The sequence below is a fragment of the Chlorocebus sabaeus genome, chromosome 14 (assembly GCF_047675955.1).
Source record: "Chlorocebus sabaeus isolate Y175 chromosome 14, mChlSab1.0.hap1, whole genome shotgun sequence".
Lineage (NCBI taxonomy): Eukaryota > Metazoa > Chordata > Mammalia > Primates > Cercopithecidae > Chlorocebus > Chlorocebus sabaeus.
The window spans coordinates 109,035,499-109,051,439 of NC_132917.1; the positions used below are offsets into that span (position 1 = coordinate 109,035,499).

The following is a 15,941-nucleotide window of genomic DNA, read 5'->3' on the forward strand; positions in this document are numbered from 1 at the left end:
AAAGCCGCAGGGACCTCTGCCCTGGAAAGCCGGGTATTGTCCAGGGTTTCTCCCCACTGAGATAGCCTGAGATATGGCCTCATGGGATGAGAAAGACCTGACCGTCCCCCAGCCTGACACCCGTGAAGGGTCTGTGGTGAGGAGGATTAGTGAAAGAGGAAGGTCTCTTGCAGATGAGATAAGAGGAAGGCCTCTGTCTCCTGCCTGCCCCGGGACATTATACAGAATGTCTCGGTATAAAACCCGATTGTACATTTGTTCTATTCTGAGACAGGAGAAAAACCGCCCTGTGGCAGGAGGTGACACATGCTGGTGGCAATGCTGCTCTGTTATTCTTTACTACACTAAAATGTTTGGGTGGAGAGAAGCATAAAGCTGGCCCACGTGCAATCCAGGCATAGTACCTTCCCTTGCACTTGACACAGATTCCTTTGCTCACATGTTTTCTTGCTGACCTTCTCCCCACTATCACCCTGTTCTCCTGCCGCATTCCCCTTGCTGAGATAGTGAAAATACTAATCAATGAATACTGAGGGAAATCAGAGACCACTGCTGGTGTACATCCTCTGTATGCTGAGCACTGGTCTTCTGGGCCCACTGTTCTTTCCCTGTCCTTTGTCTCTGTGTCTTATTTGTTTTCTCAGTCTCTCGTCCCACCTGATGAGAAATACCCACAGGTGTGGAGGGGTAGGCCACCCCTTCATCTTCCAAATATTGCACAGAAAATGCATGTACTAAAAATTAATTCACTGTTTATCTGAAATTCAAATGTAACTGGGCTTCCTGTATCTATATTTGCTACAGCTGGAAGCTCTACATGACCCACCATTTGACACAGCTTTTCATTTTTTCTGAGAACGTAAGAGGTTCTTAGGCTGTGTTTTAAGGAATTGTCTGAAATTACAGATTGCCTACATCCTTGCTTCCCCTCACTAAGAACTCACAATTACCCTCAATCTCTGAAGCTAATTAAAGTATTATAGCAAAGAGTAATATAATTCACTTGAGTTTCATTTTCTCCCTACTCAGCTTCTGGAATAGTGCACTGCAAATAGAATGACCTTAAGGCCATCTAAATAGAGGAAGGGAGAAAAGTTATGAATAAACCATAGATATTTATCAATAATTAAACAATCTGGATTTGATTCCAGTTTTAATTATGTGGACTTGTTAGTTCTGCCTCAAGTACTGAACAACAAACAAGTAATTTATAATAACCCTATGCTAAATATTGATTCAAAGATCAAAGACCATTTCGATTCAAATTTTTCAACACAGGCTTAGTTCACTCTCCAATGGGTGTCTTTTTTTTTTTTTTTTTTTTTCTTTTTGAGATGGAGTCTTGCTCTGTCGCCCAGGCTGGAGGGCAGTGGCCAGTCTGGGCTCACTGCAACCTCCACCTCCTGGGTTCAAGCAAGTCTCCTGCCTCAGCCTCCTGAGTAGTTGGGATTACAGGCATGCACCACCACATCTGGCTAATTTTTGTATTTTTAGTAGAGTAATGGTTTTGTTACGTTGGCCCAGCTAGTCTCGAACTCCTGACCTCAGGTGATCTGCCCACCTTGGCCTCCCAAGGTGCTAGGATTACAGGCATGAGCCATCGCGCCTGGCCGGGTGTCTTTTAAAACAGTGTGCTGAGTCAAAACATCTTTTAGACATATTCCTTTTAGAAAAAGCAAATAAACAGAGACCTGTTTAAGGGTAGTAACCAGCATTCTGGATTTTCCTAACAAAAAAAAGAAAGAGTTTGGAAACCCCAGTTATAAATTTTGCAAATGAATCACATTAGAGGCCTGAACAAGATGGTAGATTATAACAAGGACGTCTAAAGTGCGTTGAGAGTTGGAATCTCCTCTCCATGCTCAGAAACAAACAGTGACAGGGTTGAAAAGGAGGTTCAGGGAAGAATTAGAGGAGGAGAGTGTATTAGCTTTATCTTGGGTACCCAATATGTCCCAAGACTACAGGCTACCTTATTTACATCCAACTTTACATTAACCCAGTGAGATTAACAAAAAATAAAAGGTTCAGAAGAGATAAGTACTAGAAAAGTTACACAGCTATTAAGGGGTCGTTTAAATTCAAACCCATATATTTAGAATTCCAAAGCAATGCTTGTCAAATGTAGACTTAGCACCAATTTTATTCTTATAATCACTAAATACATCTGTTTAATTCTCCTAACCTCATGAGAAAGTACTATTGAGTAAAAACATTAAGTGAGAGTAAGAGCAGTGTTCGTAGTCGAGATCACTTTTCAGATTATTTGGAACTTTCTATCTTTCCCGAATCTATTTTCAATGCCAATCAGTCATCTTTGGGTCCGGGAGCATAACCTCCTCCGTCTCCCAGCCCTCCCCGTCTAGCACGCAACGCACTAGTCAAAACTGCTAAGGCACTGCCAAATATCTACCCCTGTACTCTGATGCACACAGGGCTGAACAGATTGTAGAACAAAATCTAACGGAAAAATTACAGGTGATTTTATCAGTCTGTTTAAAGGCATCCCAGGCATTCCACCTGGTGGTCTCTGTCTCAAAGGCCCACCCACCTCACCACGGCCAGGAGGGAGGGGATGAGGAACAGGGAAAGCCAAAGAACTGATCTTTTCTGAGTTTGCATCCAGAAAGTGGACCACAGAGAAAGGGTGCACAAAGTCACTGATTATTATTAATAACTACAATTTATTCAACATTTCCCTGTTGCCAAGCATTAAATAAGCTGTTTTATCTCCCCACAACCATGCTATTAGGTAGGAAATGTTAAGATCCTCAATTCCAACCTGAGGAAAAGCGTGATATGAAACAGAGAGATTCTGTAACCTGCCATGGCCCACAGCTACTGGGAGTTGGCACAGGATCCAAATACAGGCAGCCTGACATCTGTATGAAGGATATCAAGCCACAGTCACCATACTCACCTAGTCCCCACATAATCATGGCCCAAAGAACTCGCTTCCTCAATTTTTGCTTAGTTTTACTCGTTCATTCTTTCGAGAAATAGAAGGATGCCAGGCACTAGGCATACAGCTGGCAAACAGTGAGAAAACAACAGACCCCATTTCATGCACCTTATAGTGAAGGAGACAGAAAATGCCAACAAGTAAACAAGCAAAACTAACTGTCAATGGAACTCTAAAGGAACACAGGTTGCCATGAGCAGGGAAATAGGAGGGACCTACTTGAGATGACACTGAAAGTCAAGGAAGACTTCTCCAGAAAGGGAGACATGAAGAAAGAGAATCAGACAAGAGCCAGACACACAAGAGCCAACAAGATCTCCAGAAGAAGGAGTGCTGCCATGGGGAGCAAGTGTGGCACGGCCCTGGGGTGCAGGCCAGGCTGGGGGCAGGGACTGAAGTAAGTTGTAAAATTTCTGATTGCCAGGGGCAGAATGGATTCCTAAGGCAGCCACTGTCTGCTGTTAACTCTGGAGTTTTCTGCACCATTTTGCTTTAAATGAGGCATGCATGTTTTCATGGCTGTGATGAAACCCCTACAAAGGAAAGAGCCTTCTCCAGTTTAGCAATATTTATGTTACTCTTAAAAAATAACAAAGCTGACCCTGGCAGATGTTTGTACTGGGAGGTTCAGATCCATCCAGGCCACCACTGTTAATAGCCCATGGGAAAGTCCCTGCAGTCTCTCAGGGAAGTCATTCTGTGTAGAATCTGTAATTTCACAGGCAAATCCTACAACTAAGAAACAATTAATGAAAATATCTGTGAAGGGTTTAATGGATACAGAGATGAGGGATATAAACAATGTGACACTATGTCCTGTTAACTGACAGAGAACAGAAGGGCTGGAACGGGACCCAGACAGCAGGGTTTATGACCGCCTCTGCTGTGACGTCACAGCCTGGTAGGGAGGGGGCTGCAGTCCTCAGGAAACTGCCAGTGGACAAAGTCATAAACAAGAGTTCCAGTTCCCTGGAACCTGAGTCGGGAGGCCTGCAGTTAGTTCACTTTCTGTCTGTTTGCTGGCCAGCACCAGGCTTTCCCAGACAGGCCTATGCTAGAGGGCTGGATAGTGTGGTACTGTGGTGGACAGAGTGCTGCCTCTATCCACAACGCAGCCATATGCTGACTGAGGATAACTTTGTGTCTGGAAGAGCCCTCTGATTTCCTATACTAACGGCCTTACACAAGATGGAGGATTTTACATTTGATGGAACAAAGCGCTTAAGTGTCAACTACGTGAAGGGAATTCTTCAACCCACAGTCACCTGTGACATCTGGGATGAGATCTGGAACTTCCAAGCCAAGTCTGATGACCTGCTTATTTCTACCTATCCTAAAGCAGGTAGGTGGAAGGGCTTACAGGGGAAGGGGAAGAGGAGAGTTAGGAAGGTAAGTGGGAAGGATGCATTAGTCATAAAATAAAGAAGTTGATCTGGAAAACTCTACTGGACAGAGTGATATGGCTAAAGAAAGTTACTAGTGGAAACTGAAGCTATACCGAAACATACTAAAATGACACACTAATTTTTAGAATTCAACCTTCCTGTGATGTTATGATGTACTTACTTTTTTTTTTTTTTTTTTTTTTTTTTTTTTTTTTTTTTTTTTACTTTCCCAGGAGACAGTGAAAACAGCTAAGAGCAAAAGGGTATACTTGTTTATTTATCCGTTCCCAATCTAGGCCCTTATTGCAAATCTTGTAAAAAGCTGCTTTGAGTGTGTGAGCTAGAAAGGGGATCCCGAGGCTGATTTGGGAAAGAAATAGGGGAGCTTTGGTTCTGCAATGCTGATACCACCTCAGCAGCCCTCCCATCTCACGGTCTGAGAACCATCCTTCTGATTTCCACCTTCCTTTGTGGTAAATTGTGAACCAACTCTCTTATCTCAACAATCAGTTTAACAAAGTTGTCTGTAAAAGTAGGACTAGCTTGAGCCCAGCAACCACATCATAAAAATTGGGGGATGATGAGGTAGAAATAGTTCTCTATAAATATTTTTGCATATATCTACATATCTACCAGAAATAGTTTACTCGGTCTACACACAAATTATATATACATTTGCTCTTTGCAAAATCAAGCTGTCAAAAACTCTTGTTATACACACACAAATACACACACACCAAAAAATCTAAACCTCAGTATTTTCTGAGACTGTTCAAAACCCTCTTTTGTTCTTATCTCTCAAGATCCTGACAGAAGATTCTGCAGGAACACGGAGGCCTTGGTCTCTTCTTTGTCCGTCTGTTTCATGTTGGTCCTGATTTCCCAAACTTACTCATCGGGAGCCCATTCAGGATCAAATTTGTCTGAATGTAAATTTCTAAAAGTAGCCACTGGTGAGGATCACATCTTATCATCTTAACTTCATCGACAATTCCACTTGATTATCAATTCAGTACCTAAATAATCTTTTCTCTACCTGCCAAATGCAAGTACTAACATATGGTTCATTTAGGTTTTTCATGGCATTAATAAGGTTTAAGCAATTCAAAAAGCACACTAAGAAAATTAAATGCTTGCCATCTAAAGTAATATTTAATCATAACTAAAACCATATACGTTAATGAAGTCTATTTTATTAAAAGGAAGAAGAAACAAGCATAGATGGCAAAAATAGTTCACCCCAAATTTTTAAAAGAATAATACTCTGAAGGACAAGAAAAAATACATCATGGAATCACTGACCTCTAGAGAATAAATTGAGAAGTCATTCCACTCACCCCAGAACCTCCAGCAACATTTCAATCTGCCCTCATGTTGGCTCATGTCTATAAATTCATTCAATTCATTCATTATAGACATTCAGTGTTAAGGCTATGAATTGTCATAAAACTAGTACAAATGGCTGGAATATTCTTTGCATGGATAACTAAAGATATCTTGACCCTTCGTCCTGTAATAAAAGTTGCTGCCAGAAAATACAGGAGACCAACTCATATAAAATATAAAATATAATTTAATTTATTTCTAACTTATGCCCTTATTCTAGGCCTTTAAAAGCACTAAATTGAGAATATGGGGAAAGGAATCTATAGAACTTCAGCCAGATAATACAGGAAAGATCAACCTAGATCAGGATTCAGAAAGCCATCCTGGCTAGGCATGGTGGCTCACACCTGTAATCCCATCACTTTGGGAGGCCAAGGCAGGAGGATCGTTTGAGGCCAGAAGATTGTGTCCAGCCTGGGCAACATAGGGAGACTCCTATCTACAAAAAAAAAAAAAAAAATTTAAAATTAGCTGGGCGTGGTGGCGTGTATTCATAGTCCTAGCTATTTGGGAGGCTGAAGCAAGAGGACCATTGAGCCCAGGAATTGGGAGGCTGCATAGAGCTAGGATCCCACCACTGCAATCCAGCCTGGGCAATAGAGCAAGACCCTGTCTCTGGATAAAAAAGCTGTCTTAAAATAACTCAACATCCTCTTAACCTGGATTTTGCCAGAACAACTGGTGCAACAGATATTCATCAAAGGGTGAAGATTATGTTGATAGCACAATATCACTGTATAAGTCAGGATCAGTGCAAGACACAGACAGACTGAAGCTGGGGGATTCCATTCTACCTATGGCCACAGTGGCAGTGGTTGGGTCTAGGGCACTGGGCCATGGAACGTGGAATGGTCTTTGCAAAATTTCTATCTGCTGGGGCTACTATCAGCAGACACCTCCTCAGGAAGGATGACTTCTATCTCCCCACTGCCTTCCAAAACACAGGCTAATGCATCTCACTGGAGGGATCTAAATAGCCTTCAGAATCTTAGTGGCAAAGGAGTTTAGGGAAGGTCTTTTATAGCCTTTCAGCCCATGAAATACAGGGGAAACAGAGAAAATAGAAAAATGAATACTAAGTGCTAATAGTCAATATCAAGTTCAAACCCTAATGGTTCATTTATTCAGCCAACAAATACTAAGTTTCTCCTATGCTATGTGGCTGGGAAAAAGAGAGTTTGAAAGCCATTTAGTCATTTCTCTATAGGAGACCACAATTTGGGGAGAATGCCCTTTCTAAGGACAATACAGCTAAATCAAGAGAACGATAACAATCCAAATTAATAGTTGTAACAGAAAAAAATATATATTTATCAGTCTAATGTCCATTCAAAATTGGAGTATTTTTTAAAAATTCATATTATGATAATAAGATATAAATAAGGAATGCTATCTTCTGAATCCCATTTAAAACCTATCTTTTAAATTCACATAGATGGTCCAGTCAGGGTGACTCTCACCTGTAAGCCCAGGATTTTAGGAGGCCAAGGCAAGCAGATCACTTGAGCTCAGGAATTCCAGATCAGCCTGAGCAACATGGTAAAATCCTGTCTCTACAAAAAGTACAAAAATTAGCCGGGGGTGATTGTGCATACGTGTAACCCCCGCTACTCAGGAGGCTGAGGTGAGGAGATCATTTGAACCCAGGAGGCAGAGGTCGCAGTGAGATTGCACCATTGAACTCCAGCCTTGCTACAGAGCAAGACCCTGTCTCAAAAAAAAAAAAAAAAAAAAAAAAAAGACATAGATGTTCTAACAAGTATTTGATCATATTTTAACGAATATGCTGTACTAAATATCCATCCATCTTCATTTTACATGTGGGATAAGGAACAACATGGACACAGGAGATAGTGGAATTAATACAAAACGAAGGTGATGTGGAGAAAAGTAAACGGGCACCAACTCATCAACGATTTCCTTTCCTCGAATGGAAAATCCCATCCTTAGGATCTGGTAAGTATGGAATAGCCACACTTCACTACAGTCCTAAAGTGCACTTAGGATTTTTACTGTCTTTGAACCTTTCAAAATTATAGGCTTTCAAACAATGATTGGTGAGTTTTGTGGTTTTGTCTTTTTTTAACTGTGTCTGGCCACTGTTATACTACAGACGTTTTCTAATGGAATTATTGTTTATACAAAAGTGAGTTAAATTTTGTTTCTCTAGTTAGAAATTAATTTTACTTCAAAAGGATAAGCTCAAGTAAGATAACCCTGGTGAAAGGGTTTGAATCTTTTAGGTTCTTATTTATTTGGTTGACTGTTATGGTTAGGAATTGTTCTAGCCAAACATCTCTTCATGAGCTAGACATATTCTCTCACACCAGATCTATAGTTACAATGTTCTTGCAGATGCTTTGACTTGTAGTAGCAATAACAGAAGCAGCAGAACCTGGAAGCAAATAGAGAAAAAAATAGTAGAAACTGATCAAAAACCAATTTTGCAGGTTTGGAACAAGCTCATGCAATGCCCTCACCACGGATCCTGAAAACACATCTTCCTTTTCACTTGCTGCCACCATCCTTCCTAGAGAAAAACTGTAAGGTAAAAAGCAAAAGGAATTCAGAGCTGTACTCCTTAAAACAACCTTAGTCTTCCATTTACTCTTAAAATACTTCACTTGTTTAAAAAAAAAAAAAAAAAGTCTACCTCTTCACAATCATCAATACACAAATTAATACGAATCCTAGCCAGGCACAGTGGCTTATGCCTGTAATCACAGCATTTTGGGAGACTGAGATGGGTGGATCAGCTGAGGTCAGGACTTCGAGACCAGCCTGACCAACATGGTGAAACCCCATCTCTACTAAAAACACAAAATTCGCAGGATGGGGTGGCACACGCCTGTAATCCAAGCTACTCGGGAGGCTAAGGCAGGAGACTTGCTTGAACACGGGAGGCGGAGGTTGCAGTGAGCCAAGATGGTGCCACTGCACTGCAACCTGGGTAACAGAGCGAGACTCCGTCTCAAAAACAAAACAAAACAAAAAAGTCTCCCATAACGAGGATGACAAAAATGCAGCCTCAGAAAAACTGAACTGTGTGAAATGTATCCACCCTAACAAGACTCGCCTGGGCAGTAATAGCAAAAAAAAAAAAAAGTTTGTTTTTTTTTTTTTGCTTCTTCCCTCCCCTCCCCTCATCATTCCCAGATAATCTATGTAGCAAGAAATCCCAAGGACAACATGGTGTCCTATTACCATTTCCAAAGAATGAATAAAGCACTTCCTGATCCAGGAACATGGGAAGAGTATTTTGAGAACTTTCTGGCTGGGAAAGGTGAGAGAATTTAGTTTTGTTTCCCTTCATTTCTCAAAATCTCCGAACACCCTAGAAGGAAAGAATCCTCTCTTTTGAATGGCAGGGGCTCTACCTTCTCTAATGGAACACTCTCACTTCAGGAATTCTCCTTTCAGTGGGATAATAGGACCTCTGTGACTCATTGCCCTGTTTTCCATCCCATCTTCCAGTGTGCTGGGGCTCCTGGCATGAACATGTGAAAGGATGGTGGGAAGCCAAAGACAAACACCGTATTCTCTACCTCTTCTATGAGGACATGAAGAAGGTGAGCACAGTGCCATATAATGTGTGCCCACTGGGCCATAAAACATTTAAGTCATAATGTATTGACCCCATCAGGGACTCAGATTGATGTGGGGAACAGAAAATCGCTGCACTTCGTTGGCTACAGCTGTCATTTGTCCAAATGCACATGGCTGATCATGAGTTTAAGTATCACACAGTCTCACCTGCAGCTTCCTGGTGCTCCCCGGGATGCTGCACATTTCCCTTACAGGGAGGTTATTACCCAATATGGATTGTGTCATTTCTCCCTTGCATATCTATTGTAAAATGCAGTTTAGCAGGAAAAAAATCCTAGCACATTTTGGTTTCTTTAGTTTTGTGTTGTTGTTGTTGTTGTTGTTTTAAGACAGTGGAGTTTCACTCTGTCGCCCAGACTGGAGTACAGTGACGCGATCTCAAGTTACTGCAAACTCCGCATCCCAAGTTCAAGCGATTCTCCTGCCTCAGCCTCTGGAGTAGTTGGGATTACAGTCGCCTGCCACCACACCCAGCTAATTATTTGTACTTTTAGTAGAAATGGGGTTTCACCATGTTGGCCAGGTTGATTTTGAACTTCTGACCTCAAGTGTTCCACCCACCTCCGCCTGCCAAAGTGCTAGGATTACAGGCATGAACTACCGTGCCCGGAGTTTTTGGTTTTTTTATTAGCACTGAGGAACATAATACCTTTTTTTTTTTTTTTTTTTTTTTTTTTTTTTTTGAGACGGAGTCTTGCTCTATCTCCCAGCCTGGAGTGCGGTGGCCCGATCTCGGCTCACTGCAAGCTCCGCCTCCCGGGTTCACGCCATTCTCCTGCCTCAGCCTCCCGAATAGCTGGGACTACAGGTTCCCGCCACCACGCTCGGCTAATTTTTTGTATTTTTTAGTAGAGTCGGGGTTTCACCGTGTTTAGCAGGATGGTCTCTATCTCCTGACCCTGTGATCTGCCCGACCGGTCTCCCAAAGTGCTGGGATTATAGGTGTGAGCCACGACGCCCAGCCAATAGCTTTAAGAAACAGTTTAGGTATATACCCAGTAATGGGATGGCTGGGTCATATGGTACATCTAGTTCTAGATCCTTGAGGAATCGCCATACTGTTTTCCATAATGGTTGAACTAGTTTACACTCCCACCAACAGTGTAAAAGTGTTCCTATTTCTCCACATCCTCTCCAGCACCTGTTGTTTCCTGACTTTTTAATGATCGCCATTCTAACTGGTGTGAGATGGTATCTCATTGTGGTTTTGATTTGCATTTCTCTGATGGCCAGTGATGATGAGCATTTTTTCATGTGTCTGTTGGCTGTATGAATGTCTTCTTTTGAGAAATGTCTGTTCATATCCTTTGCCCACTTGGATTATAAATTATGCTGCTATAAGGACACATGCACACGTATGTTTATTGCAGCACTATTCACAATAGCAAAGACTTGGAATCAACCCAAATGTCCATCAGTGACAGATTGGATTAAGAAAATGTGGCACATATACACCATGGAATACTATGCAGCCATAAAAAAGGATGAGTTTGTGTCCTTTGTAGGGACATGGATGCAGCTGGAAACCGTCATTCTTAGCAAACTATCACAAGAACAGAAAACCAAACACCGCATGTTCTCACTCGTAGGTGGGAACTGAACAATGAGATCACTTGGACTCGGGAAGGGGAACATCACACACCGGGGCCTATCATGGGGAGGGGGGAGGGGGGAGGGATTGCATTGGGAGTTATACCTGATGTAAATGACGAGTTGATGGGTGCAGCACACCAACATGGCACAAGTATACATATGTAGCAAACCTGCACGTTGTGCACATGTACCCTACAACTTGAAGTTTAATAATAATAAATAAATTAAAAAAAAAAAAAAAGAAAAAAAAAAAGAAACAGTTTAGGAAGTGGTTCAATGGAAAATGGATTTAGATTCAAAATTCTTGAAATCAAGTTCCGTCAATTCTTGATAAAGACACTTAACATCTTGGGGGCTTAGTTTTCTTAAATGTAAAAATGAAGATAATAAGATTTACCTATTCAAGATTTATTTGAGGACTAAATGAGATAATATCAGTGGATGTTTGTTGTAAATAATCATCTACTCTGCTACTTACTGTGACCCCACTAAATACAGAGCTCTCTACAGAATTATAGTCTCTGTTCTTGAACTGGTCATTGAAAGCCTTGATACTCAACAGGTACTTCACAGACTAGTTTGAATAAGCTACTGGAGCCTGCTCTAGGCCTGCTAAGTCTGGAGTTTTATAAAATTCCCACGAGATTCAAGCACACATCACCATTTAGATGCACTTCTCCAAGGTTCAATCACTGCTGGGCCTTGTGATATCAGTGATTTCTACAAAATATCAAAGGAGTGGAAAACACAGACCATTTTCACGTGGTTTTTAAAATAATTGTTATAGCTCTAGGATTTTCAGAAGCATGACTAAAGAACCAGCAGAACCACCTATGAGGTTATCAGTATAAAATTCCCTCCTTGTGTTTACATTGTTTTTACTTGGAGCAACAGTGTTGTGCCCCATAGGAAGACTCCGGGCAGATGATGTTTGCCTACGGCGTGTATCATAGCCGTGTCAGAGAAAGGATATGTCGCCGGGAATCGGGCTCTTTTGCTTAGGTAGACCCTAGCGTATTATGCATGCTAGGAAGAAACTTTACCGAAACAGGTAATCTAACCTCAGAGTCCCTAAAACTTTTTAAAATATTGCTGTGATCTTGTTCGGGAATGTCCCCTCACAAAGCTCACAATTCTCAGTACTCTGATTCCTAGTCTGTGTGAGGTCAATTAAATGAAACATTTCTGACATACAAGCTTTTAAAGCAGAAGCCCACTACAGACACAGTGGTTGGGGTAAGCTCTTCCACTTTCCCTTCCCACCCGCTCCCTGCTCCCAGAGATGGAGGAGTCCCACAGCCACAGTGATGTCACAAGGTTGTATGTCCCTCTGATGAGAAATCAGTGGTTACACTGTAACTGAGCTACTCTCAGTTCCACTTGACTTGGTGGTCTGGTACCAGAGGTACTAGCCATGGGTACCTCTTGACATATGCAAACAATAAAAATAAAAATTTCTCTCCCCTCCTCCTTCCATCACTGCAGTCTGGGGACATTTCTGTCAATGTCAGAAACAGGATATAGCTTCCTCTTGGTCAAGTCTTACATCTTCTGCCCCTGTGCTTTTGAAATGGCTTGCGTAGGGCTTGTGGACATAACCCTGGCACACTCCCTCAGTGAACCGTTCACTAGGCACTGTACGTCATTGTCTGGTGAATGTTTCACTAACCTTACCCAGCTGATTACATATTAAGGGGAAAAAATTATTAGTGATTCCAATTACTAAAAAAAGAACAATATGTGTCATGACGTTAAAATGAGTCACTTGAGCATTTGTTAAGATTTGTTTTTTATTTTAACTCGAATATGTTACCGGTTACTGTCATTAATCCATCACAATATTCTTTTTAAACTAATTATATTAAATCATTACTCTTCTTTTGACTCTGATCATAGAACCCAAAGCATGAAGTTCAGAAGCTAACAGAATTTATTGAGAAGAAACTAGATGACAAAGTTCTAGATAAAATTGTCCATTACACTTCATTTGATGTTATGAAACAGAATCCAATGGCAAACTATTCATCGATTCCTGCTGAAATCATGGACCACTCCATTTCTCCATTCATGAGAAAAGGTTTTTATAGTTTCTTTTCGTTATAATCTTAAAAGAACTGTCAAATATTTTAAAGTATTTGAGAGGAGTTTTCTTTCCTATGGCTAGGAAAAAATAATATCTTTAATAAATGATTTGGGGAAAAGAAGTATTTAAGAAGCCACTGATAAAATGAAAATAGTATTTAATTAGCCAATTATTATTAAGATTCAGAGAGTAAGATTTGATGTCTAAATCCAACCACTTATCCCCACTTTCCCTTAAGAGTTCTGGCTAATAACATGAAAATATATGGAATTAAGTCAGAGAGGGGAAAGAATCCATTTTATAGTCGGTTCTATGCTATCAGATTCAGTCATTCAAAGGTACTTACTGAGGGGCTTCTATGTGCCAGGCACTGTTCTAGTCACTGTTTGCAGCAGTGAACAAAACACAAAAATTCATTCCTGCATGGAAATTATAGTCTAGTGATAAGCAAAATAAAAGAATACATAGATAACATTAAGAAAAATAAAACTGGGAAAGGTAACAGGGATTACAATCAGAGAATTTGGGGGAGGGATCATATTTTTTCTTCTTCAAATGGTACCTTGGGCCTCCCAGAAATAGGCCCTTCTTGGTCAGTTTACAGCATGGGAGCTACAGTCATGAGCACCCACCATGCTTCGATGAGCAGCAGGGCACAGAGAAAGACAAGAAAGCCTTCAGGCCTGCTGTTGTAACATAGTAGTGTTGCTCACTCAGTAATGCAGCCAGGTGGTAAGAGGCTCTCCTCGTCTCACAAATCAGACAGGAAAGTCGTCTTCCCTTCAGGATAAGGAAGTGACAGGATAGCAAGAGAAACGTTTTGTCCAATACTGCTCTTCCTGGAACATGGCATAGAAATCATCACACAGAAACAGGAGAACAGGAACAGAAACAGGAGAACAGGGAAGCACAGACTCTTCCAACAACTACTGACCCTCTCCCACATAACTGTATTTCAGGGGCAGTGGGAGATTGGAAGAAACACTTCACCGTGGCTCAGAATGAGAGATTTGATGAAGATTACAAGAAGAAAATGGCGGATACCAGACTACCTTTCCACTTCCAATTCTAGTAAGGAAGAAAAAGAACTAAAAATATTTTAGTTTATTACCCAGTATATTTAGGTAATAATGAAAGTTTAATTCTCACAACAAATGATATCGGATTCCAGTTATCAGAATAGTTTATTGTGTTTGCTCTTGTTCACTCTACTAAAAAAAAATTTAAAAAGGCTGGGGGCAAGGTGGTGACAGGCAGCAGGGTGGCAACATGGAGAGAGGGAAGCTCAATAAGTCACTAGTTACAATCCTGGTATCATTGCCAATTATCATATTTACATTTCCTACAATCATGTGCTTATTAACATATTGAAAATGCTTCAGTCCTCACATGATAATACACTAAAATTTTCAGATTAAGTTTTGGTTCAAGTTAATTTTTAAATGCATCACTAATGTGTAAATAGTGACTGTTCGTTTCAGCAATTTTTTGGTGGTGAACTGTCAAATGACTCAGTTTCCTCTTGGAACCCTCCAAGAAAAACTTCAGGGTCCTAGTGTAATACACCTGGCCCCATTTCTTACCAGCCTATATATTTAACTGGACTCACTCTCCCACCCTCAGCTAATACTACAATCCTGGAGTCACCTCTTGACTCATCTTTCCCAGTGCCGCCACAATCCATTCTAATCTGTCAGCAAAATCTGTCAGTTTTAATCTATGAAATCTCTTACAGTATTTCCATCTAACCGTTCCTTGTTTTCCTTCTATTTCTATAGCCACCTTTCTGGTTCAGAAACCTTTTACTTCTTGTCTCAACTAATGTAATAGCTTCCTAACTCCTTTCTACTTCACACATATGGTAAGGTTATTTTCTTTAAAAAGACTCTTATTATGTTATTCCTTAGCTCAAAATCCTTCAATGACTGAATTTTCACTGCCTGAAAGACAAATCCCAAGCTTTTACCTATGAATTCAAAAGCAGCTGTAACCATAATGACTCCAGCCTTCACTTCCAGCTTCACCTTCCAAACCACCTCCATATTCCAGCAAATTAGCCTACTTACTTGTTCCTAGTCACATCTTACAGCTTCCTACTCTCCCAGTTTTATTTATACCAAGCCTCCTCCTGAAATTTCCTTCCCTTTCTTTCTACCTAGCCAAGACATATAACATGCTTCAATAACCAGTCCCTTCCTCCTGCAAACCCTACAACCTGGAAAGCACTCTTGCTTTTCCGAAGTCCTCTACACTTGGTGTAACTCTTCTGTGATGAAGATTAAAGTGTATTATGGCAACTCTCGTGTTTCTGTATTGTCTCTCTTTGCTTATTTTAATTTTTACTTGTTTGCTTTTTTCTCCAAGATAGGGATATTGCTGTATATTTCATTGCACATCAAACGGTATATAACACGCTCAAATATAAATGGCTGAAAAAACATGTCAGGGAAATTCTAAAAAGCTAACTCTTATATTTCAAGCAGACAGTCCCTAAAAGCACTCTAATTTACAGCTGTGATGTTCAATATGCTAGACACTAGTCACATGTGGCTATTTAAATTTAAATTAATTAAAACAAAATACAATTATAATTCAGTTCTTCATTTTTACCAGCCAACTTTCAATTGCTCAGTAGCCATGAATGGCTAGAGGGTATCATATTGGACAGTGCAGATTCTAAAACATTTCTAACATCAGAGAACTTTCTATTGGACAAGTTTTTTTTTTTTTTTTTTTTTTTTTGAGACAGGGTCTCGCTTTGTCACTGAGGCTGGAATGCAGTGGCGTGATCACAGTTCATTGAAACCTCCACCCACTGCACTCAAGGGCAATCCTCTCACCTCAGCCTCCCAAGCAACTGGGACCAGAGGCTCACACCACCACACTGGCTAATTTTTGTAGAGCAGAGTTTCAACCCTGTTGCCCA

The 15,941-nt window shown here is 40.8% G+C and overlaps 1 protein-coding gene across 1 annotated transcript; it reads left to right on the forward strand.

Annotated features, from left to right (window-relative positions):
* Positions 1-3,937: 3,937 nt before the first annotated feature.
* SULT1C4 (sulfotransferase family 1C member 4) lies at positions 3,938-15,638 on the forward strand. The gene is made up of 7 exons (XM_073023340.1): positions 3,938-4,304; positions 7,564-7,689; positions 8,184-8,281; positions 8,890-9,016; positions 9,208-9,302; positions 12,829-13,009; positions 13,975-15,638. The coding sequence occupies exons 1-7, from the start codon at positions 4,151-4,153 to the stop codon at positions 14,085-14,087; spliced, it is 894 nt and encodes a 297-aa protein (XP_072879441.1). The 5' UTR covers positions 3,938-4,150; the 3' UTR covers positions 14,088-15,638.
* The last annotated feature ends 303 nt before the right edge of the window (positions 15,639-15,941 follow it).